Source organism: Protopterus annectens, chromosome 4.part0 (genome assembly GCF_019279795.1).
Source record: "Protopterus annectens isolate FY-2018-M chromosome 4.part0, PAN1.0, whole genome shotgun sequence".
NCBI lineage: Eukaryota > Metazoa > Chordata > Ceratodontiformes > Protopteridae > Protopterus > Protopterus annectens.
In genome coordinates this window covers 1,981,316,139-1,981,343,612 of record NC_056733.1, presented here as the reverse complement: position 1 = coordinate 1,981,343,612, position 27,474 = coordinate 1,981,316,139, and the positions used below count along the sequence as shown (strand labels likewise).

The window sequence follows — 27,474 nt, the reverse complement described above, 5'->3', positions numbered from 1 at the left end:
CAGCATATGGCATCTGTTTGAGCCCTTTGATCCTCTTGGTGAGGTACTTTTGGGGTCTTTCCAGTTGCTGCAGGTGTCTGGTAAGATACATCCCAAAAGGGGCATTGTACTCAATTATGGGCCTGATGAGGGATGAGTAAAAGGCACGATGACCTCCCCTGATCTAGATGTGAATCCCTTCATGATTAGGTGGGCTATATAAAATGTTTTTCTAACCACTTTGGCCACGTGGTTTTCAAATGAAAGATTGCTATCAACTTGGGTCCCCAGGTCCCTAATTACTTCTTCCGTACTTAATGGATTACCACCTATGTGGTAATTTGTGGGCACTTTGTTTTTGCCAAAGGGGATGACTATACACTTTTTGGCATTTAGCTTGAGGCCATGGCTCTGGCACCAGTTGTCTGTTTCTATGAGGCCCTTTTGGAGGATGCTTGTGTCGGCTGGAGAGTTGATTATGATGCCTAGTTTGCAGTCATCTGCGAACTTGGTCAGCCACAGTCCTTCCATGTTGGCCTGTACCTCCGAGAAATATATACCGAACAAGAGAGGTCCCAGGACTGTGCCTTGTGGGATGCCATTTGTAACTGGTTTGGAGTCTGACATGGCTCCAGCAATGCAAACCATGTGGGTTCTGTCATTGAGCCAGTTTGCAACCCATCTAGTGACATAGGGGTTTATATTTAAGCTGGTGAGCTTATCTATAATGCCCGAGTGGGGTATTGTATCGAAGGCTTTTGTGAGGTCCAGGTAGACTTTGTGGACCACCTTCCCCTCGTCAATGGCCTTGGTGACTGTTTCAAAGAAATCGACCAGGTTTAAGAGGCAGGATCTGCCCTTAAAAAAGCCAAACTGGGTAGGATCCAGTGTCTGTAGGTCCCCAATATCTTTATTTATGAGGTCCATGATGATCCTTTCCATTGCTTTGCAGACCAAGCTAGTCAGGCTTATGGGGCGATAGTTTCCAGGATCTGTTGAGGCACCACTTTTGTGGAGAGGGACCACTGTTGCTGTATGCCACTCTTTGGGTACATATCCTGTAGTAAGGCTGAGATTGAACAGTAGTTGTATGTTTGGGTTTAGCTCTTCTTGGAGTTCATGTAGGACGCAGCCCGGGACACCGTCTGGTCCTATTGATGCTGTGTTTTTTGCTTTGGAGAGGGCGGCTCTTACCTGAGCATCTGAGATGTCAGGGGGGCAGCACTCTGCTGGTATAGATATTTAGAAGAAAGTAAATGGTGCCAAAAGCAGCGTAACAACCATGAACCAAAAGGCTGCTAATGTTGCAACATTAACAGCCTTTTGGTTCATGGTATAGATATTTGTCCTTTTGGTGGGGGGGGGGTTGCGCTGAACCTGTCAGCTAGTATGTTGGCAATGTCTGTGGGTTCGGTGTATTTTTTGTCATTTTGGACTAATTCTGAGCATATCTGGGAATTCCTACCCAGGTTCCTAACATAACTAAAGAAAGCCTTGTGATTATCCTTAGTGTCCTGTGCAATTTTTCTCTCGAAGTTGGCCTTAGACGATGTTATGAGTGCCCGTAGTTTTTTGCTAATATTGATCAGAGATGCCTTCCCTTTTTGAGATTTTGCTCTATCATGTAGTAGCTTCCTCCTTCTATTGTATAGTTTGTTTATGGCTGGGGTCCACCAGACAGGACGCCTGCCTTTGGAGGATTGGGTCTTAGTTTTATTTGGGATTGCATGATCCATGCATTCCTGAAGGTGTTCATAGAATGCATTTATAAAGGATTCTGCGGTCTGGGCCATATTTTCCACAGGCCCAGGGGCTTTGAAGGATTCCACCTCGGTTTTGAGGAGTGTGAAATTTGCTTTAGAGAAGTTTTTCACTGTGATTTTCTGTGCAGGGGTTGGGATCGGGATGGAGGTTGGGAGGGTGGCCTAATGGTTAAGGTGTTTGCCTTATAAATACAAGGTGCAGGGTTTGAGTCTCACAAGGGATAATTGGCTAGGCTTAAAATGGCTTGCAAGAGCAGTTAGCTTAGTACTAATCTATGAACCTATGAACCTATGAATATCAAGTGAGATTAGTTTATGGTCTGATCTTATCAGTGAGGGATACACTTCTGGTCTGGAGCATAGAGCCCCCATGTTGGTGATGATCAGGTCCAGTATGTTTTCCCCTCTTGTGAGAGTGGTAACAAGTTGTTTCATAGCATTTGAGTTTATAAATTCTAGGAACCTTTGGGCTAGGGTGTTGGAGCTAGAGTAAGGCTCCCAGTCTATGTTTGGGTAGTTGAAGTTGCCCAATATAATGGTGTTTGGAGAGACCTTCATATTTTCCAGTGTTCTCAGGAAGGCAAAGTGGGGTTCCTGGGTTTGGGAGGGTGGTCTGTAGCAGGCTATAAACTGGAAGGCAGTTTTACTCACTTTTAGTTGCACATGGATAGTCTCTGATGCTTTGTGCTGTGCCACCAACCTGGAGGTGTGGGTATCTTTGACGAATATTGATACTCTCCCTCCTTTTGTGGTTCGGTCCAAGTTTTGGGGCCAAAAAGCATGGTATGAGGTATAACCTGGTAGTGCTGGGGTGCTCTCGGGAGCCGTGAACCAGGTTTCTGTTACTGCACAGATATCGATGTTCTCCATGCTAAGGAGAGTTTCGAGTGCATGCATCTTGAGGTTTAGACTTCCGGCGTTGAGTAGCATTACTCTTAGTTTCTTATTCCCTGTGATACCTATGGAGGTGGGTTTGTCTTTTGAGCCTTGCCTAAAAAAGGCACTATGGGGGTGGCAAGAGCCTTTGCCAATATCTGAAAGCCCAGCGGTGACAGGTGCAAGCCGTCCCTAGTAAAGCATCGTGGCTTGTCGAGCATGTCATCCCAGGCTGACAGGCATTGGATCCCCTTTGAATGACACCAATGCTTAAGCCAATTGTTGAAATTGATCATCTTGTCTTCATATTGTGGCATCATTCTTGGTGAGGGTAAGATGCTACTCAAGGTCAGCGTCATACCGGCCTGGGCTACATGCTCAGAGAGCTCCTCTATGTCTCTTTTCATGTAGTCCAGGGAGGTACATCTCAGGTCATTCACACCAGTATGGACAATGACTGAATCATATTTGTACTTGCCTTGGAGTGACCTGAGTGCTTCCGTTATATGGTGGATTCTAGCGCCCAACAGGCAGCTCACCGTGACCTTCTCCTTGTTTAGCCTGGTGAGCGAGACGTCAGTGTGCCTGACAATAGAGTCACCTATTAAAAGTGTATCAGGTGTGTTGTTTAGCCTTAAGGGCTGTGATTTTTCGGCACACTGGCTTTGTGAGCTATGTGTTGCACATGTTTTGTTTTGGGGTAGCGGTTGCTTGGGTGTCTGCTTTGGAGGTCTCTGCTGCTTAGGCAGATTTTTATTTAGAGCCTCCGAGTATGTTTTTGTGTGTTTATGTGTTTGGTTTGCTGTCGTGGTAGGTCTATGTGAGACTGGAATTGTAGTGAGTGTGGTTTCCTTCTCCTCCTGACTGGTTACGCCAGTACTGAGTTGAGAGAGCTTAGCCTCCAGTTTGGCTATATGGTTGCATCTCTCACATGTGTTGGAATTTGTTGGGAGGAGGAGAGGGTTAACTATGGTAATGTGGGGTGCAGTGGGTGTGAAGGGCCTCAGGGTATTATGAACTACAGGTCTACAAACACACAGACACTTTTATTCTCAGTAATGCACACTGACACATTTGTCAGTACTGGGGCCATAGGTGCAGGTGTTCATAGGTTCATAGGTTAGTACTAGACTAACTGCCCTTGTAAGCCAGTGTAAGCCTAGCCAATTATCCCTTGTGAGACTCAAACCCTGCACCTTGTGTTTGTAAGGCAAACACCTTAATAATTAGGCCACCCTCCCAACCCCTTCATAGGTGTGTACCAGGATATTGTCCATGGAGAGATGGGAAGACTAGGGGATGTGTGTACAGTGGTATCATGCCACCTGCTATTTGCCAGCAGGCCATCTATCAACTGATGCCACGGGAGTGATCCTCAGGGTGAGAGTTAAATGCAACATCCAGTCATCTGGTTGCCTCTTGCAGAGAGCCAGTGAGGTGCTCCAGTTGACATGTATGCAACATGTATTACATAACATGATCAGTGTCTGTCTTGACGACCTGTACCCAAGCATGTTCTGTTGACTGTGGTAGTGTAGTTGAGGTATCCATGGCATGTGGTGCATACAGGGTGGGGAGTCCTAGCTGTGGCATTCATAACACATCTGGGCAAACATGTCAGTGTCACTCAAGCATAGATTGCCTGTAAGCAGCCAAGATGGAGTCCCAACATCTGCACATGTGTACAGAGGACAGACAAACATCATCTAGCCAACTGGTTATGCAGTAGGATGACTGTTTTGACAGATAGACATCTGACATGGATAGGTATGCCATTACTACATGACAGCAGCCCTCAATGACATGTCCTATACACACAGTAATCTACAATTAATATCCACATGTCAGATCAATACCCAGTAGCAAATACTTAATGACACACAGCTCACACACCAAGAACATGACAGTGAGGAGGCAGAGTCCATCTTTGCATGCAGGGGTGTTTGGTTCCAGTACTACAATCTGCAATCTACTCTTACTTGGGAATGCACTGTCAACAGTAGTAACATAATGATAAACTACATGCCAGTGTGACTGCATATAACCTGGGATACTACCCATGTATGAAGCACATTCAAACAGAAAAGAGTGTTGGACAAGCCGTGTATACTCTGGTGTGCCAGACAGTAGACTCATACCCATTGCTACTAAAATAACAGCACATAGACGCATGCTATGCACATGGAATTAAATACACTTATTAAAGATGTCATTTCCTGCTATTTTATCAGACCAGAATGTGATCACTGGTTCCAAGGGCTGAGCTATGCTTAGCAGGTGCACACATTACTTAAATATAACTGCTAAGCAGATTTGCGCACTGGTAAGCGAGGCCTACACAGTGTAAGTGCTTATACGTTTAACCGTACATTAGCACCGCTTGCTGTCGCACAAACCCATGCAAACTCACTTAAAGCTGCTTAAAAACTGCCTTAACCACTCTGTATCCAACAGCCCTTGTTCTGCCCAGCAACACAATAAACAGCCCCTGTAAGTCTTGAACCCCACTTCCGCTCCCCTTCTACAAGACAGACACTTGCCACTACCTACTTGCTACCATCACTGTTGTACGGTGCTCCCCTGCTAACCAACCTATCTTCCTCTATTTCTTGTAAACTGGAAATCTGTTACAACAAAATCTCAAAATTCGCCACCAAACCCAAATACTCCACCCACCACTGTATACCTCTCCACCTGCTGCATTGGCTAGAACTTCCCAACTACCTTGACTACCTCCAACTCACTACAGCCCACAAGCCTATTTTTAAACAAACTAAAAGCCCAGTGCTAACAAACATCTTACCATCTTACATCCCACACAGAACTTGATCTGCCCACCAAAATCTAATTTCTGTATACAAATCAAATTGTCCCACTGGTCAGCTTCTCCTATCCTTTTCCTTAGCCAAAAAATGGAATTCACTCCCTCCTTCTCTAAGAATTTCTGAAAACTTTAAACATTTTAAAACTCAGCTCCATTCTTACCTCTCCTGTAATTGGAAATGCAATTGCACTCTACCTACCTAACCTGCTTATCATATGAATACATTAATTGCACATAAGGTACCTTCCACCTTTATCCTCCCCTTTCTGGGGATTAATCTTACTTACTACCATTTTGCAAATTTTAGTTTTATACCATTCACAGATGATTTACAACCTCTGTACCATTTAAACTCTGTACTACATGTTCTCTAATCTTTAAGCTTCTAAGTATGTATTGTATATTATTCTATTTTATTATTCTATTTTGCTGTTATACTTTGCTTAGTTTTACTATATAACATTACAATTTGCTTAATTGGTACTATTTTTCACTATGTAATATGGAGCTTTTCTCCCTGGGTCTTCACTGAAAATGAGCTCCTTGAGCCCACTGGACCTCCCCGGTCTTCAAACTGGAAATAAATAAATAAAATAAAATAAATATCATGACAATACTGGAATAGATAAGCTCAGACAGTTTACGCATTCACACACTCCTGTCTGTCCCAACACATAATAACCGGAGGAGCAGAGGTCACAAGCCCCCATACTACCCACTAGTTAGTGACATACATTTGTACAGCATCCCACTGCTTTGTCAGAAATACACAACAGTTATGGTGACCCGGCAACAGTACATCTCACAAACATCTGGACATAACATCACACTGGGTAAGTACACTGAGCTGCTAGGCATGTCACAAAGCACTGTGCAAACTACAGGCAGACTGCCACAACAGTGGCCTACATTTCTTATGGGGGAATACACCTGTACCTGCAAATATAGCAGGCTCTACATGTAACAGCACGGAGTTACAGACACCTATGTGGAAGCGCATACCCACAACCAATCTGAACACAGCCTCAGTCACATATTTTAAGTGTGCTTAATATTACTGTATATGGACTGTGTGATCAGCACCATCCTCATATGTGCCACTCACACACTAATCCAACATAGTGTATTCCGATGCCTGACTATGGTATGGGACATGTGTCGGTCTAGCCCTACAAACATGTATGCCAATAGGGTACCATACACTGGAGCAGCATGCAACATCAGATAGAACAGGACCAAGAACAATGACATCTACCACAGTCTGTACACAGGCCAAGGTACATATTCACAATACACACTCTGTCAACAATCACCATAAATACACAGACCTCCCTACTGTACACACTACAACAGAATGTCCAGGTTTTGTCCTCAAATATAAGCCCTACTATACATAACATGTCTAGCAGTCTAATATCTCACTGGCTTGTTATCAGGTATGATGTCAGTAAATAATGATGTACTGAACATATGCACCTCTTACTGCATGGCATATATACAAAGGTTGACAGAGTTGTGGCTGGAGGCACAAACACAAGGCCGATATAGACACATTGCTGCGATAAACTCATACATTTTCTGGTGTAACAGGGTTTGTTGTGACATATGTCTTCTGAGGGATATGAAGTCAGTAATTCACATGGCTGTCACCATGTACTGACTGCAATCCTCAGAGTATGCTACAACATTTCTAAAGATAGGACATGTGTGAGTAACACAGCACATGTAAAACTCCAAACACTGGTCAGTCTGCAGATAGCCTATCAGGTGAGAGTTTCCTCAACCACATACCACTGTCATGACAGATATTAAATCATGTAGACCAGCCATATCCACATAAACCCTGTTAAACCAACATTACTTCAAATGTAGAAGAGCAAGACTTACATTCTGTCCTCATGTCTGGAACATCCCCTTCCTGTTTGTTGGCCTGTCTCCACAGTGTATGTTGTAAGAGGTATATCCCACTACCCTCTGTGATGCTGTTTGCCAAACACCAACATGAAGTCCTGTTCACAGTGAATGAAAAGGGCCAACACCCACATGATGTTCTTAGTTATAGGAGTGTGTTTCCATGCAATTGGGCTATGGTAATGATACCACAGCTGCTCCACATGCAATCAGCTAGTGGGGGACTGCAATTTGTGCACAGGCCATCATCTGATCATGAGCATCACTTACAAAACACAAGCTGCTGCCTAAGCAAAGCAGGTGTACTTTTCCACATCCACCAGAGAGTGTGTGAGAGAGACAGACAGAGACAAAGTAAGAAAGGAAGGGGATAGAAGAGTAAGAGTTAAGCATGTCTGTGTCACACACTTACCAGTATGGGGTTTCAAACCCCTGCCTGACTATGTATTTCTGTTACATTTTTATGCAGTTACTGCATGCGCCACAGAGCTTACATGGTGTAGAGCTCTCCAAAGGTATCTTTGAAGGTGAGTGGCATCAACAACAGTGATAAAGGAGGGATAAGGTAAGTGTAGTACATGTGCCTGTCCACAAACACAGGTGTCAAAGATGACACTGTCACACTCTCTCAGGGATTCACATATATATCACAGTTGTCAGGTTCAGGATTAGAATTCCTAACTAACTAGTTTGCTACACTGCAGTATTTTGCAGGTATCACATGCACCACAGAGGTTATCAGGCTGATGTATGGGGAAAGGGTATGTCAAGTTGACTGACATCAAAAGGCATGCTACACTAAGACAATGGAAGGTGTAGTGAGTGTGAATGGCTTCCAGATCATTAATCTTCACACACACACACAGACACAGATTTGCCAGTACTGACATCCATGGGTTCATTGCTTCACAGGTGTGTAGTTGTTGACTGTGTCAGAAGGCTGTACAAGACTAGGCAAAGGGTACACCTTGGCATCAGACCACATGACAATGGTCTGCAGTGTGGCTCAAGGTTGTAGTCCCTGGATTGGCCCACACAGTTGGGTATTGTATTCACCATCCACTCATCTGGGTTACCATTGTAGGTGTTCAGTGCTGTGCAATGCTTGCCATGTATGTGTTCTATATTCCATAACATGGACAGTGTCTGGGTTGTGCACATGTCCCACATGCATGTTCTGTGACATGTGGAAGTGTACCTGGGTTGTCTGGGGCATGTGATGGGGACATATTGTTATCATCTGATGTGGCATTCCTGACCTCATGTGGTGAGAACTGGCTATGGAACTGAGGTTATGCCTGCACCAACATTGACAGCATGATACAGGTATTCACTGATGTTAGTGGCATCTGTCCATACATGGCATGTGTATAAGGCATGGTATTTCCTTTGTGGGTTACATTTGCTGACTCTACAGTTGTTGCAGGCATCCAGTGGGGAACATAGCAAAGAAACACTGTAAGCAATGATTTGCCTATTGTAGATATGGAACAGGGTGCCATGTCCTCTGTAGTCCACTGCAATCACACCGTGGTTACTATCTGTGGGCAATATTCAGGAAACTACCAATATAGTGGTTGTTGCCTAGCCAAGTGTGTTTGTGTATGAGACATTGGTGGAAAGTGCTCTCTGGGTAATACAAGGGTTGACTATATTGTTCACCAATCCATAATGTCACATGTAGGGGTATGGATTGTCTACACGAGCCTCTCTGCAGTTTGACATCTGTTGTCCTTGTAAGGTAGACACTGTGACATATAGTAGGTCCTCAATATGAGAAATTTGCAAAACCCACCCCACAATGAGTCCTGTTTTTACACAATCACAGCTACCTCCACACAAAATACTGATGACAAACACACCCACACTTGACAGTACTGAGATTCAAACGCCTACCTAGCTATGTAGTGCTACTTCTGTGCACTGCATTTTTCACATGTGCCACACACCCTATAAGGCTAGCCCTTTCCCAAAGGTGTATTTCAAGGTGAATGACAGCAGGGTTGCAAAGGTAGGGCAATGGAGACTGTAGTTACTGTGACTGGCCTCAAAAGCATTGATCCCTACACACACAAACATGCAGAGTCTGACAGTTGCCATGTCTGGGATTCAAACTCCTACCTAATTAGTACTTCACACTATAGCATTATTCAGTTATAGCACATGCCACAGAGCTTATAGGGCTAGTCCTTCTCCAAAGTTGTATTTCAAGGTGAATGACATCAGCCAACTTGCCAAAGTAGGGCAATGGAAAGTGTAGCGACTGGGACTGGCCTCAAAAGCATTGATCCCTACACACACACACACACACACACACACACACACACACACACACACACACACACACACACACAAAGTCTCACTGTTGCCATGTCTGGGATTAGAACTCCTACCTACCTAGTACATCACACTATAGCATTACGCTGTTATAGCATGTGCCACTGAGATTATGGGCTAGCCCTTCCCCAAATGTGTATTTCAAGGTGAATGACATCAGCAGGCTTGCCAAAGTGGGGCAATGGAAAGTGTAGTGACTGTGACTAGCCTCAAAAGCATTGACCCTGACACACACACACACACACACACACACACACACACACACACACACACACACACACACACACACACACACACACACAAAGTCTCACTGTTGCCATGTCTGGGATTAGAACTCCTACCTACCTAGTACATCACACTATAGCATTACACAGTTATAGCATGTGCCACTGAGCTTATGGGCTAGCCCTTCCCCAAAAGTGCATTTTAAGGTGAATGACATCAGCAGGCTTGCCAAAGTGGGGCAATGGAAAGTGTAGTGACTGTGACTATCCTCAAAAGCATTGACCCTGACACACACAGACTCTCACAATTACCATGTCTGGGATTTGAACTCCTACTTAACTAGTACATCACACTATAGCATTACGCAGGTATAGCACACACCATGGAGATTATAGGGCTAGCCCTTCTCCAAAGGTGTATTTCAAGGTGAATGACATCAGCAGGCATGCCAAAGAAGGGCAGTGGGGAGTGCAGTGTAAGTGAATGGGCCATAAACCATTCATCTGGAAGCACACACACAACACTTAGTCACACACAGGTTTACATTTGACAGGACCGTGTATACAACTGCTAGATGAATAATGACTTGTACAGTCATGTTACATAGTTATCACAAGCACTACAGACACTATAGTGCTGTGGGCTACCAGAAGCAAATGTCTACAGTGCTAGACATTTTCACATCATGTGGTATTGGCCAATTAGATGTGTGCTGGATGGGACAGGCCTCATGATGGGAAGCTCTTTGTCACTGTCTGTCACTGTCTTCCACACATCTATGTATGTGTATGTTTGGCCTATTATAGTGTGTTGTCCTTGGATATATGTGTGTATTCCTATCCGATGTGTGTGCAAAGAATGACTGGTGTGCAATGTGGAGTGTGTGCACAGACATCTGCGACTGACAGATATGTATAGTCCACTTGCCAGACATGGGCTTCATTTCTGTAACTGTGGGAGCATGCCCAGTATGACCTTTCAGTATTTTGCTGTCAGACATGGGCTTCGTTTCTCTAAGTGTGGGAGCATGCCCAGTATGACCTTCTATATTGAATGTGTGAATCCATTCCAGGTAGGTTGTACTCCAGTGCAGGCATTTGTGTTCTACACCTACAACTAGCAACCTGTTTCTGCAGGATATCTGTAGATCAGTTGACAATATGGGGTCACAATGGGCAAAGGATAGTGGGATATTGTAACTAATTGTGGCTGTGTTGCTTCTGCTACATGGTTTTGATGTTAGCATAGATATTCAAACATATGTACTGTTTTACACTGTGATGTTTTATGTCATCCACTACTGACATGTATATGTATTTGCTTGCAGTAATTTCCTGGGGAACACAAGATGAATGAAGCTGTGTCCAGTATTGTGGTCTGCAGCCTACATATTCTTGCACAATCATGCCATTCTGGAGGAGGAGCTGCAGACACTTGCTGATGGGTCTGTGTAAATGGTTCAGCACCTTGGTACTGTGGTGGCTGAGGATCCCATGCTTGTACATCTATCAACTTGACAGAATGGCCATATCCTGCTGTGGCCATACCTCCCAGCTGTACAGATTCACACAGGTTACCCAAAGGCAGGACTCATATTTCTGGTCATTACACCTTCACATTGTGGTATACTTGCAGGTTTTTAGCCACCCATTCCTGTGTTTGCAGGCAGGAATAGTATGTGCACACATCTGAGTTAATGACTTCACCCACTCCATGCTTCGACCCCCCCCTCTGTTATTCTATCCTCTTCCGAACATTATGCAAACGATATCTGATAAGTATCCCTATAGTTATCACTTCATCCTAACAGTATTTAGGGGTTGGTCCACAGTTCATGCAGTAGGACATGCTGGACATGCTACTGGGATTTGTCAACATGGCCTTGCATTTGTGTTCTGTGTACTGTGTTATGTCAGTATTTGGGAGTCCACGAGATAACATACATTGGCAGTGCAGGTGAAACACAGGCCTTTGACAGAGGACTGTAGGGTATTTGGTGGTGATGCAGGCCATCTGTCACAAGCCAGTGCATTGTTTCACTCCTACAGTCCCAGGCTGCAAGCCACTGTATTCCCTGGGGTGACAGGTTAGGTGTGCAAGGTGTTAATGTCAATGGTTTCTGTCCTTATTGATTCATCAGTGTGGATTCTGGCAGAGTGCTGCTTACAACTAGGGACGCACCTGCATTGGACACCACTTGAGCATGCTGCATTCTGTGGCTATTCCCATACAGAGGTGGGGGTCATATTGTACTCATTCCCAACAGCAGGGATATGACCTGTGAGGTACCTATGGCCGATGGTTGGGTGAGCTGAATGCATGTGTGCTATGGAATCTACTTTCAGATGACTCACAGATATACGTGGGGCATTCCACTTATGCTGGCTTGTGCAGGGACATCAGCAGTTTCTCAGTACTGCATACCTGTGCCTAGTGTGGTCTGCCAGTGTTTGTCCAGACTACATCAGTATTCCATACTACACCGACAACTAATGTGCTGCTAACCTGTATGTAAAATTCCAAAGGTGTGTCCATTTGACAGTAACATTTTATACACTCTCTGTCTAGGGTACTTCCATCTGTGTACTGTTTATATGTCTGGGCCCACATTCATGCCATGTCCATCTTTCAGATGGTGACAGATATTACATCTGAACAATTAGTATGGATTACTGCTGGATTGTGTCCTGTTGGGATGTATTGTGTTTGGCACTGCAGTTGTGAGAACTTCACCCTGTCATCAACAGTACTGGCCATTGGCCATTGGGACCCAACCCTCCATGCCTACATGCTGACCACTTTCAAACAATATACAACACACAACAACCTAACACACAGAGCCCTGCATATTGTACACATGCAGCAATCTATCCTACTACTTTGGCCAGCTCAGGTAATCTGTGCTCCACTGTTATTATACCCACACTTACATGTTACTACATTTCTACATAGGATTGACACCTGACAACTGTAAACATTTGCTATGACTGTACTGGTATTTCAGGTACTCTGGTGGCTTCCATTTCATTCTGTATTCTAACCTATCATGCAGACTAGAGGCATATCAGTGTACTACAGTTCTTAGGTTTTATTGACTACATTTTACTTTCTTACCCTTCAGAACTAACATCCCAATGCTTGACCTGTTGTAGTCTGTCTGTTTAGGTCTCGAGGTGGGCTGTTCTCCATAGCCATTAATCAGAGGCCTTAGCACAGCCTTTGTTTGTGTTTGTCTACACCTGTCCTGCTGGCTGAGACTGTTGTTGGATATGTGAGCCTCACTGACATGCATGTGTGTGTGTCCTATGGACACACATTTGACCCACCACATGTCCTGCAGTGGGTTTTGTCACCTTGTCTAGTACTGCCTGCTATGTTGATACCAGTATTTGTTATGGATTTCATGCTGCCGATATAGGTGTCTACTATCTGCTGCCATCCCATTCAGCCAGCCGATTCCCTTAAATGCTCACATCCATACCATAGATACTGGTAGCAGAACATACTACTCCATTCAGCAATTGATAGTGAGAGTGACTTACCCTGTGGCTGTGCCAGTATTAAGGATGGTGCTGAAGGGCTGACTATGTCGGATGCACATAGTACACTCCCTATACATGGTTAAGCACAGGCAGTGTCATGTTTGGCATCCCTTTTACTGTATGTGTGAGTCAGAGAGAGGTGTCATTCCCTGGGTTCCTACTTTGTCAGTGTATGTGCTATGCATTGCCTCTTTTCCAAGGCCTGGGCATACTGGGCACACCTCCTTCTGCCTACAGGGGCAGGCTCAGGTTGTTCCTCATCCGAGTCACTCTGTGCCTGTGCTGGCCTTGGCAGTAGTGGAGGGCTGTGTGGCCCTGCCCCATGCTGTTCCTGCTGCAGCTGTTTCTGCAGGATCATATTGTGTAGCATGGCACACACAATGACAACTTGGGTACATGTAGTTGGTGAGTACTGCAAAGCTCCACCAGATATGTCCAGGCACCGGAACCATGACTTAAGCATCCCAAACACACACTCTATTATGATTCTGGTCTGTGCGTGTGCCTCATTATGGAGTTCCTGTTTGGGTGTGTGTGTACATTTCTGATGGGTGCGGCTCCAGTGCATAACCAGCATCCCCCACTAGGTGCCCATATGAGATGTCCCCATTGGCAAATCTCTGGTACAGCTGCATCATATGCCAGATGTGGGAGTCATGATAGCTTCCAGGGCCGCCAGCACACACATTCATTATAATGCTCTGGACATCGGACATGACCTGGCAGTTGATGGAGGGAAATCCCTTGCGGTTTATGTAGACTCTACCCTGCTCACCAGGTGGTGCTTTAATGTGTATGTGCATGCAGTCTATAGCACCCACTATCTCAGGGTATTCTACTATTTGGTGGAAGAGATGCATATTGCTGGTCAACACCTCATGGGTGTTGTGGACATATATGTCCTCACTGGCATGTGCTGGTGGAGTATCCTGGATGCTGATGCCTGTGAGATCCCCATGATATCCCCAGTTGGCCTATGGAAGGTACCTGTGGCTAGTATTCTTAAGCCTACACCTACCTTGGTATCCACTGGGATGGGTTCCCCTCTGTTGGTTCTGTGTGTGTGAGGCGTGGCCAGCACAGCTCAACAATTTGCTGCAGGAGGTCCCTGTCCACCCTATAGCGCTCCACCATCTCCAGCTCATGTAGCCCCTCGTAGGTTACTCTGGGTCTGTACACTCTTCTCCTTCTCCTCATTGTGGGTTGGTCATCAGCATTCTCATTCTCACCACTCTCAGCCTCTTCCATATGTTGATTTATGAGAGCAAAAGCAGCCCCTATCATTTTGTTGCCTTTGTTAGGTAAAATTTCCACATTTGTGTACACCGGTGGTGTAGAGTTTGTGGAAAAAAACAGAGGGAAAGGTGTTTCCATAGTTTATAGTAGTGTGCTGGGCTGGGCTGCTGCCTATGTAATTGGCTGATTCTGATACATTTCACCTGCCAGATATGCTAGTTCTCCTTGATTACCTTCCTACTGCTGTTTTCCCTTCCCATTGCCTTCCTGTTTAAGCCCAGAGGGGTGCCACGCAAACCCAGTGCTCAGATGTGAACAGAGCTGCTATTTCTTGGTTTAATTTTTTTTTTTTTTTAAACCCGGTGCGTGGCACGCACACCCATTTAGGCAATGTAGATACAGCTAGGTAGTTTCAGACACACTCCCTTCCTTAGCTCTGCTAAGCTAAGGGCAAACCCGAGCCACAGACCTCCAGTAAGCTTACAGTATGCCTGACACACCCCTCTATGATGTCAGCTAACTCTTATGCTTGCACCATGGTCTTGCTGCACCTACACGGTTGGGTGCTGGCTAGCAATGAGGGGAAATCTGTGATTCAGTATCATTCCCCTCATTTGCTTAGAACTGACTGCTAATGCCTAGTTACAAGTCTAACACTGGGCCTTGTTGCCTTCTGCCTGCCATTGACTATAATGGCAAAATTGTGATTTTTGCCTAAAAAGCTTTTTTCAAGGTTTTATTTTTATTTTCTAGCCGAACCCATTTGCGTGCTGCTGCCCTATGCTTAAATGGCTAAAATCAGCCAAAAAAAAAAAAGTTATTTTTTATTTTGAAACTATTTTCCATGCCAATGGCCATCATGGCTCTGTTTTGTAGTTTTGAAATATGTACTCGGTTACTAGCCGAATACATTCCTACTGGTTACGCTAATCCTGCACGGACAGCTGCCTGCTTTCTGGATCACTAATTCACCTCATTTGCATGGTTTTCACCTGCAAATGGGGTAAATAGCATACAGGAGCTGTGTCCATGCAAGAATAGTGCAGGAGCACTCGTGCACGTCCCAGGAGCTTGTTCCTGGATCTCTCGGTGTCCATATTGCCTCCAGCAGCTCTTGCACTATTCCTGCATGCCGTGCAGAGCTTGCTGAATCCCAGGAAATATGATCAAATTAAAGAAAATTTTAACCTACCAAAATAACTAAAAATCTGTCTTTCTGGAGGGGGGCAAGCTTCACATTCCCCCCACACCCCCTGCAAATTATATATATGCCAACTTCAAGATTGCAGTTTATTGGGGAAAGGGTACACTCCCTGATCCCCACTGTATCTCAAACTCCATACAAATACTTTGACTTTTCAGAAAGTCAATCATATGATCTTGACCATATGAAATTCAACTGTTCTGAAAAGTCAGTCTTCTGAATGGGGCCACTCTCTGTGTGTGTGTGTGTGTGTGTGTGTGTGTGTGTGTGTGTGTGTGTGTGTGTGTGTGTGTGTGTGTGTGTGTGTGTGTGTGTGTGTGTGTGTGTGTGTGTGTGTGTGCGTGTGTGCGTGTGCATATGTGTGTGTGTGTGTGTGTGTGTGTGTGTGTGTGTGTGTGTGTGTGTGTGTGTGTGTGTGTGTGTGTGTGTGTGTGTGTGTGAGTATAGATAGATAGATAGATAGATAGATAGATAGATAGATAGATAGATAGATAGATAGATAGATAGAAATATAAATATATAATTATTTATATACTGTGGTAGTCCACTGATCAAAACTGACCTACCTCAGGCATAGCCCAGGTGAAAGTATTTTCACAGTTGAAGCAAAATTGCTTTTTTGGCAGCTGATAGCATTACACTTAGTAAGGCCTTAATATATCTGGGCAATTAAGATTCTATATCCCAGCTCAGAATAATTATTTCATATATGAACTGGACATGCATATCTGAAAAACTCTACTTGACTGGGTTTTTCTTGCAGTTTGTACTGATTGTCTGTCTTTAGTTTATACATATAAACAATTTCATTCAGGGTATTCTGTAAGAAAAATTTTAAAGTGTTCCAGATTGTTATATTCCCAGAATACATGTTCCCAATTGCCGCTCCCTCTTCCCCATCATGCCTCCAGCATTTCCTATTTACTTAAGGAAAAGTCTACACAGACTCTTCCATGCATTAATCATATACCTTTTAGACTTTGTTTTATACTTGGGAGCCTTACAGATTTCTTCTTATTCTTTCTTTGAAAATTGCCTTTTATTCTCTTTCCCAGAGTTGTCTACCCCCCAACTGATTCTTATAGTTATTGTGTAGTATAGTTTATACATCCTACTTTCTTGAGATGCAAATAAAACTCTACCAAAGCTAGTCTCCCACTTAGAATCTCTGTCCTTTTTCTGTCTTTCTATACTTCATTATCAATTCCTGACAGGGAAGGCAGCCTCTAACCTGCAGTCTAATTCCCTGCTTAGGATCATCCTACTCTATTACCTCTCTCTCCAAAGTTATTTGTTCCCAACACATTGGTTTCTTAGCTAATTTCCTCCATTAAATTCCTGCTCCCGTCTTTCATACCCTTACATGTAGTCATACATATTAGTAAAATCTCCATTCCTGTGCTGGCTTGTGTCTTAAAATAATTTCTGCTATTTCATAAATCTAATATTCTATATGGTTGCTAGTCTCCTTAAGGACTTGTTTTCAAGGTCTTAGTTTATCTTTTTCTCTCTGACACCCCCTCCCCATTTCATCGCCATCCTTTTTCACTTTGATTTACAACCTTCTACTGAACCTATGTGTATGAGCCTTAATTGTGTATTTCTAAAATATCTTTTCAAATTACGTTATCTTAAATCAACTTGTTTTATGAGGAGAATCATCTTATCCCTCTTAATACATGCACTCTTCCCATCCCAAATAAATCCACCAACTCTTTATTAATTATCATCCACAGCCTCTCCTCTGGCTGGTTAAATTATGTCTGACGCATTTGTAAGACACATTTTCACTGCTTAAATATTACTATCCATATCCCTAATCAAGACCCTGCAGATTCTTAGTCTTTCTTTTGTCTATTGTGTTTTCTCTTTCCACATATCCTTAGCATAATAGAATCTGTTTTAATCTGTACATCAAAATACATCTTACCATGTCCCCATAACTCTGGGCATTGCCAAATAAATTAACATGTGATTACATAGTTTATCACTATAGCCTTTGTTTTATACTCATTTATTTTATATACTGAAAAACTTCAAACTATCTTAAAGTGTTCCACAAACATGAAATGTCACTTTCTGGAGTTATCATGTATAAAATAATATAATCTGCAAATACAAAACTTTTATTGATTTTTACATGAGTTATATTTTTGAATTTGTAAACCCCTTATTTTTTGTCCTTTATTTTCTTTGGTAATGCCTGTAAATATAAAGCAAATAACAAAGAGGAAAGAGGATATCCTGCCTGATTGTTCTGTTCAAATATAGTTGATTGGTAAGGGACCCTTTCACCTTAATTTGTGCCTCTGACCCTTCATATATCATCTTTATTATCTAAATACACAAATACACTATTCTGTCAGGGAAAGAAAATGCTTGTATTGACCTACTTATAAAATTTGAACTGACTATACCATCAATAGTAATGTTATTTTCATATAGTTTACTTCCCTCTAGACTATTATTATAATGTTAATGTTGTCAAATGTTTGCCTTTCATTCACAAAAGCATATTGATCCCCTATCTTTCAACTTTGATAAAACTATTGTCTTTCTCTTAGCTAGTATAGGCATAAATGCTTTATAACCATGGTTAAAAATTGAAATGGGTCTGTGTGAAACCTTATCCGAAAGGTCTTTACCATCTTTAGGTAATATACCCATTACACATTACAACTTTCTTCCAATATTCTTCCAGATATTTCTCACTTCCTTCCTGACATTTGATTTCCACAGGAATACTATCTTTTCCTGGAGGCTTATCTGCTGATTGATTACATATCACTATTTTTCTCTCATGTCTTTCTGTTTTATCAATTAATTCCTCTAACTTTGGCATAATTATGTCTTACAAAATATTCTACTTATGCCTTTTCTTGGTTTCCCCAAGTCTTCTGCTTTATTTAAAATTTCATAAACTTTCTGAAATATCTCTAATACCACCACAGGATGTCTGATTATTTTTCCTTATCATGGTCTCCCTAAGTTTGATTACAATGCTTTCTACTTTTTGTTACCTAAGTCATTGTGCTGAAGTTTTTGCACTCTAAAGTTATAAAAAAAACAGTTGCTTAATTGCAGTCTAACATATTATCCAAATACTCCCTTATTTTCCACTTTCACATTATGCAGTTATGTGTTCTTGTTTTGTGAGATTTCCTTTTTTATGTAGTACATTAAGTTTTGTCAACCTCTCTAAACAATTCTTGTTAGTTTTTTCCATACCTCTTTCTCTCTTATTTCAACCATGTTTTTAAACTCAATTGCCATTTTATACCACCCATTAACTATCCTTATGAAGTCACTTCTGTCTTCACTAAAAACTTGAAAATGATATCTGCTACCTGTTCTTTTAATTTATCTGTTTTAACAGGTAAAGAGGACAGCAGCAATATTTCATTTTTACATTATTATAATACACATTTGTCTTAGTTTGTATTGGTTCATGATCTGATAAAGTTACTTGATGTGTCTCAAAGCTGTGAATTTAATACACATGCTTCTGTGATATATTATTTCTAACAGGTCTGGCACAGTTATTATATCTTGGGAAATAATATGTAAATTATGTCTGACTTCCTGCCAGTGAATGCCCATTTTCCATACCAAATATTCTTATATACTTCTTCAGAAATCTACCCTGTTTTGTTATATTTTTCCTTCTAGGTTATCTTGATACAGTCTCACTATTGCAAATCAGGTCCCAATCCCCACTCTTAATTAATATCCACTCCTACAAGCCTATTATTCTCCCAAAATTCTCCAAGCTCCATTATATTGGTTTTAGGTAGAATATAAATATATGCCATGCCAGTACTATCACAAATCTACCACTATTGTGTTGTTTTCTTCTTCGATTACAGTAGGACCCCTACTTGTAATCAGTATAATTATTTCCCTTTTTCTTTGTCTCTGATGGTCTGCTCAGTGTCCACCCTGAGATCCTTTGGCAAATACACATGTTCATTTCTATCCAAATGCACCACAAATAACAATGCTATTTGTGTATCACACTTCTTTATATAATTCAAAATCCTTTGTTTTCTGTTTATGCCAGTAAGGGTATTTACATTCTATGTTAATATTGGCAAATCAGAAATTCATATAACTATTGCTTCCGCATATTATATTTTAATTTTAATTTTATTTTAATTCATTTGAACAGGCATACATTAATATTTGGCAGTCTGAGCTTGCATGTAGATGTGTTTTCTAATCTCTGCTTGAACTCAATAAAAGCAGCCAAGAAAAAAAATACATAAATATATTTTACCACATCCATTTTAAAATCACTGCAAACACCCACAACTATATACACTTTCCAAAAATGAAGTATGTCCCTCCAAACATGAGCAGCTCTCCCAGATAGATGGCAGCACTCACAAATATTGCCTATTTCAAAGTTAGGGATAGCCATGCAAAAGCACATTTTAAAGCATGCACTCCCACTTGCACAAATTGATGTGTGTTCCTACCTTATCTCTATTCCCTTCCCAGTTGTGAAAAACAACTTGCATGCCTTCAGCAAGCATTAAGTTTTAACCTTAAGAAAAGGAGTAGTGGCTACCCTTGAATAAAAAAAAAATAAATAAACAGTGTTATTACTAAGGTTGCTGAGGAAGCAACTACTTCAGTGACTATTCACATCTGAAGTTTTAGACATCATCTATTTCACTAAGCTGCATACTATTATCTCTTTGAATATTAATTCATTTCTACCTTGTAGATTTCCCTCAGAAGACCTCTCAGACCACAAGCAATTAATTGCTAACACATGTAAGTTCATTATCTCCAACTAAGAGCAGGTTTCTTAAGGGGGAAAAAATAGTAACATTGCAAATACAAAAAAAGAACCCTTGTATATTTCAGTCAGAACACACTGTCCAGACCTCTCATGATTAATTAATTTCACCTATAGGCTCATTGTCACCAACTAAAAGCAGGTGCAAATGGAAAACAACATACCTTTGCAAATGCAAGAAAGAGCTACCATCTTTCATGCCTTTCATGGTTTTCTTTTGCTTTCAAATCTATTTGCTTACAATCCCTTGTCTATAAGTTAAACAAAGGGCAAGGATCCCTTCTCCTAACAAAAAACAGGGGTAATTGTTCTCTTTTAATTCTACATACAATACGATTAATACGCATTTTGCATTCCCCCAACAGTCCAAGATTTTTTGTATCATTCCTTTCCAGTTTTTCTTATTATTTGTTTTATTTTATATTTGGAAGTCTGACTGGGCTAGTAGCCCTTTATAACAGGAGGCACGGGGAGAAAAGCTCCATATATATAACAATACTACAAAAAGATAGACAAAATACACATTTGTATACATTTTAACATAAAATGACATACTTTGGAATAGTTCTAGATTGACATGATAGGCAAATCAGGTAGTTAATACAGAGCTAACAAAGCAATCTGAACTGGATATACATTAATTTTGTTCCCAGATATTTGGGATAGTCAAACAGATTTAGAGGTCAGGAGTGAACAATATGGAATTTGATTAGTACTCCTAAGAGTGTATCATTATAAGCATGTTACAAAGAATTGTAGATTCAGGCATTGCCAATGTTTCATGTGTTAGTAGATTGAAATTTGGACAACATGTTGAAAACTGAGGAGGTGTAAGATCAGGAGTACACGTAGAGATATGGTAGTGGGATAGGGGTTGGGTGAGTGGAGATAGAGGCAGAAAGAAAGTAAACTGTCAGAAGATAGAAGGACTCAGATGATGGTGATGAACCAGTGGTTCAGCCTGAGGATAAGCAGGAGCATAATCAGTTACTGATAAAATATGTTTTGAGCATTTTTTTGAATGTAGCAGGGCAGCTGGTGTTGGATAATTTTGTTAGGGATGGAATTCCATGATTTTGAGATTTGGTATGAGTAAAGAGAGTCCTGAAGCTGTTTTTGGATTTAGAGACTTTTAGCTGGAATTTGTCTGATGATCTTAGGGTTCTGTTATTGGTGTGGATTTGTACCAGATTTGTAAGGCTTTTTTTCAGGTTGGTACATTACAGAGTGACTTGTAAGTTGGTTGTATGATAAAAGGTTGGATAGTTCTAGCCATTTTAGTTGGCGGAGAGCAATACAATGACAAATTCTGTGAGGAAGGTTTGCAGCAAATTTGGCAATTTTTTGATAACATACCTTTAGTTTGTTTAGGTCAGATTTTCTTAAGTTAGTGAACAAAGGGGAGGCATACAGTAATGTAGACAATAGGTGGGTCTTGGCAATTGTTTGTCTGGAGGTGTTGGTTAGGTCAGTCTTTATAGAGGGAACCTAATCTTGTGTGGGTTTTTTAATAGTAAGTGAGACATGCATGCCAAATCTGAGACTACTGTCTATAGTAACCCCTAGTAGCTTGGTTTGTGAGACTGGTTCAGTTAATGTGTTGTTGGAGGAGGTGATCTTAAAAGGTTGACTGTTGTTATCAAATTTGTAGTAGTTTCTGTGGAAAAGCATTAATTTGGTTTTATTGGGGTTTAGAATAAGTTGAAAGTTGAGAAGATAGGGTTCAATGGCACTAAAGGATTCTTGGGTAATCTGCTGAAATTTAGACAAGGAGGGTGCAGTGCAAATGAGAGAGGAGTCATCTGTGTACTGTATGACAGTAGCAAGGCCAGAAGCCATATGGAGTTTGTTTGTATAGATAGAAAAGAGAAGTGGACCTAGAACTGATCTTTGTGGGACATGATTCAAATAGGAAGCAGGAGAGCTCATTTTGCCTCTTCACAGCTTGTTGTTGGTCAGATAGATATCTTGTTACAGTGTAAACTCTGGATGTAGTACAATGGAGATAAAGCAATTTCTTATTATAATAGCAATAGCTTATACAGCTCTCACTGATAAAACTCCCATTCTGCACATTTAAAACACAGCTAACTACATAATGTACAGGACTACTTTACAATATGACATAGAAGTTGCATCATGAAAATATTATACAAACATTGATAAGAGAAAATGCTATTTATTTCAGCATTCTACCATCTGCTGCAATTTTTTTTATTGGCAAGTGCGCCCACCCATATGCCTCTCACACCAAATTCTATGGCATCATCATTATCGGGTGCCTGTCAAAGATCTCTTGCTTTCCATCTCCTTACCAGAGCAGGTAGTAACCTGCCTGTGTGATAGAGGATCTCATGACTGTCATGACTCTAACAAGGAACATTCTTTCTTAATGTAACTTTACCTGCTGTGCATGCAGTGCTTCCACAAGAGAGTAAACATGTCATGGTGTGCAATTCTTCCTAATGCATGGGTGTCTTTATCTGTAATGTGCATCATCAAACTTGTAGCCACCATGATAAAAGGTTAATATTATTAATGCTATACATTGAATATACAATGCATAAATGTATTTACTTTCTAAAGCAAGATCTAAATAGTGTCCTGCAAAATTTTTGAAATTAAAAATATTTTTCCTCAGAGGGCAACATGTTTTGGACTGGATGTGGCCAAGTAAACTGGAGTTTCAAGAGCATGAGACGAAAGGTGAAGAAGCCATCATGACTGTAAACAATAACAGTACAAGAATGGTTACCTTAACTGAGTGTGAAGGCACACGTATAAAACCATACTGCAAAACCCTGACAGTGGTGGGCACATATGCTAATGACACAGGATTATATCGGTGCTTTTATAAATACATCAGTGCGATCATCGATGGAACCACTGCTGCAAGTACTTATGTTTTTGTAAAAGGTAAGCAAGTTCTCTTCTTAATACTTCAATGTTTTTATACTGATTTCTAAGACTTAAAGAGGTGTCACATTTATTTTTATTTTTCATTTCATTTACTTATTAACTGGACCCTCTGATCATGTGTCCTTTTTAAAGGGCAATCTAAATGAGTACTGTCTGGTTAAGTGACTTCCTCAGAGTCACACAATAAACAAATGGAGGTTGAGAGAATCAGACTCGAAACTACAGGTAACAACTTGTTACCAGCCCAAAGCCTAAATCCTCCATACAGAGTAAGAATAAAGTCTACCAGGTATGTGTGCCTGTTTTTAGATATGACCTGTGGACTTTGAACTTGTTAAAAGAATTGCACACAGGCACATAGTAAGTATGTGGAGAGTGGAGTACTCAAACTCAGGTCTTCAGGAAATAATTAAGCTGCGTTTTATTATTTTATACACAGACCTGTTTGTAAAGGCTACTAAAGTACTTACAGCTTAGTGAATCCACAGTTTCAGTTTGATGAAGTAATCCTAGATGTATGCAATGTGCCACATTTTTACTAGGCCAACACAAAGCCTTAACTGCAGACTGTTTGATTCTCTTCACCTATCTGCTGCACCCTTTTATCCACATATCAGTATGTCAGCCTCTCTAGGGAGACACACCCTGTAAGCCACCAATGGCTTTCCCATAATGCCTTGCTATTTTTCCCTCACCAATGACTGGAAGACGAGGCTGGTTCTGTCTTCAATCTGTATTACATTTTTAAAACTTGAATAATACTGTCTGGATCTGATGGAAGTTCTTGAAATAAAATGTTTTGGGTCATCCTACGTGTTTTTATTAAAAAATGCTGCCAGGCTTCAAACACAAACATATGAGGTATTTCATTTTATTTAGTTTAGTCCCAGAATGCACCTTATGGTAACCAAAGAAAAATTTGAATCATTCAAAAATGTGCACTTTTTTCCTGTTCAGTAGTACACGTTTGTATAAATTTAGATTTCAGAAACTTCAGAGACGTATCTGCTATAATGATACTGTGCATACTTGCTCCTATCCTATCCCCTAGGCATATTTGTTTGTTCATTTAGTGAGAAAAACATATTAAAGGCAGTATAAGAAACTGACCAATAAGATTAATTGTTTCAGGAGTAAAACTCTAAATATCTAGTTAACTTTTTAAAACAGATTTTTTTTTTTACATTTCAGTTGTGGAAAAGAAGTGATGTTTTTTGACAGTCTTCATTCTAAACTTTAGATTTTTCATTTGACATAATGTATTTTCTACATTTTGCATTGTCAGTGTCCAGCATTTTACATTATGAAGTTTCCATTTTCTTTATTTCAGACAGTTTAAATTTCTATCAGTCAAATTTGTGTATTTTCTGCATCCTACAATATTAGCTCCACATTCCATATTTTTGTTAGAAATTAATTGATTACACCTCAACAAAGTATATCTAAAGCATGCAGAATTTACTATTTACTGTTTGTGGAGTGATGCTATTGAACCCTCTTTATGTGATTTATTTAATGTTTATAGGGAGGACAGGAAGAAAAATGTAAGGTTTAAGGTAAGTGGCATTACACCTCCCACCACCCTTTCCAGAAGTTATATGTTATGAAGCACAAAGTATTAGAAGATTTCTTAAATCACTGAAGTTCAGATTTAATTCTGTGTTCATATCCTACACCACTATAAACAGAACATGCTGTAGGGTACAAAATAAATTAAATAACAGATAAAACAAAGTGCTAGTAATATAGTCAGCATTCCCAGATAATTTATTTATTTTATTATTTATTTACTATTGATTGACATTTGTTTACCAAGAAAGTCTTACTAGGTAATAAATATCCATTTTCAGTGGAGACCTTGGAGAAAAAGCTTCAGAGAGAAGGTCCAGAGAGTTAGATAATATGAAATAAATTAGTACTATGGATGTAATTAAAAAATCATATGTTCATCTAATTTGACAGTGAAATACACAGGATACAATAAAGCATGAGGCGACAGTGATGCATTTAAAAATAAATAAATAAATGACCATTAAATATGACAATCAGTTAATACAACAGTATTAAAAGTATAGTCTGTTATGCTAGGAAATAAAAATAATTGTAAAAATTTGTTGATGTAGATCATACAGGTGAGGTGCACGGGAATAGCCATAAGTTAGTGAGAAATTCTTTGACAGAGACTTAAATACATGGAAGCTAGATATGGTTCTGACTGAATTTGAGACAGACTTCCATAGTAGATTATTCAGTGTGAATATAAACTTTGTCACATACTTTTTTTTTTGGTTTATATATTTCAAGCAGATTTTTGTCTTAAGAGAGAAGAGGGCAATTTAGAAGGTAGTAATAAAGTACTGAAGAAACAGATGGCAGGTAGACAGATTAATAGTATTCTGTGGAAGTTCTTTCCAGATGAAAGTACGTAATGCAGAGCAGTGATGAACTTTATGTGGCAGGGTAGCTGAAAATCTAGCTAACTTACTATAGCATTGCTCTAGTTATGATTTAAGAGACATCTTGGTGTTACTCAACATAGGTGAGCCATAGAGAAGACAGGGTAAAAGATACGAGTTAGCTAGGGAAATTCTACTAGAAGGACTAAGGATTTTTCTTTCTTTTTTTTTTTTTGCTTTATATAGCAGACCTAGTTTTTGATGACTTTTTAAAATCTAGTTTTGTATGTGAAGATCAAATTTTAATTTATCATCTATGGTAACTCCACGCAATTTGGTACAGACAATTACTTCAATACCTGTAATATTTGGAGACGTAATCTGGAAGTTACTTTTAGCAATGGCATGGAGCTTAGGAAAATATAGTAGTAGCTTAGTCTTTTTGGAATTAAGTAAAAGTTGGATTTGATGTAGCCACAATTCAACTGAGATGAAGGCATCTTGAGTCATTGATTGTAGTTGTAGTTGTAGTGGGTTGTCAGATGAGCAGAGAGCTGAGTCATCTGCATACTTAATAAGACAAGTTTGCTGAGAGGAAGTGTACAAGTTAATGATGAAAAAGTTAAACAGCAGCGGACTGAGAATATAGCCGTGGTGAACATCTGTTTTAACCAGAAGAAAAGGAGAGAGAGAGAGAGAGAAGAAAGACATTTGACAGATTGATATCTTTCAGATAGATAAAACAACCATAGAAGAGTTGATCTGGAAAGGCGCAGGGAGGATATTTAAGTCAGAAATTTGACATTGTATTGAATTCTTTTGCGAGACCTAGAAGAACATAGAGGTAAACATTCCTTGGTATCTAGTCTTATTAATGGTGTCAGAAAAGCTGAAGAGAGCTTCAGTGGTTCGATGGTAAGGTCGGAAACCATGTTATGTTGAGGTTAGGAGATCATTTTGCAGTAGATACTGAAGGAGTTGCTTATGAATGCATTTTTCTAGGATTTTAGAAAGGAGGGACAGGATGGAAATTGGCCTAGAGTTAAAGATTTCAGAAACGTTATCTCCTTTATGGAGGGGAATAATAAACATTTTTTCCAAAGGGCGGGGACATGGCAGTCTTAAATTTATCTGTTGATAAGACCTGAGACTGGAGATGCAATGGAATCTGCAGCCAGCTTAAGGTACTCTTCAGGGAGATCATCAGCAGAAAAAGAACATGGCTTCAGTTTTTTAGTAGCTGTCTAACATATTTTGTAAAGGTGTGTTGGATATTAAAGGAAGGGATGTCAGGATAGTAGAGTTTTGTAGCTGATTAAATGGTTAGGGAGAGCTGGAGGTAGGAGAGGCTATGATGTCGAAGAAGAAAGTATTAAATTTGGTACCCATTTCTGAGGGGAATAAATCCAGATAGGCTGTTGGCGAGGAAGGAGAACCAGGATGTAGACTTTTTTTTAA

At 40.6% G+C, this 27,474-nt stretch overlaps 1 protein-coding gene across 3 annotated transcripts in view; it reads left to right on the top strand.

Annotated features, from left to right (window-relative positions):
- Positions 1 to 27,474, top strand: part of FLT4 (fms related receptor tyrosine kinase 4) — a 1,292,248-nt gene that overhangs the window by 479,507 nt on the left and 785,267 nt on the right. For all 3 annotated transcript variants that reach the window (XM_044069598.1, XM_044069597.1, XM_044069599.1), the window contains exon 3: positions 23,343 to 23,617. In XM_044069598.1, the coding sequence (XP_043925533.1) occupies positions 23,343 to 23,617 (275 nt within the window). The remainder of the gene's footprint in view (positions 1 to 23,342; positions 23,618 to 27,474) is intronic.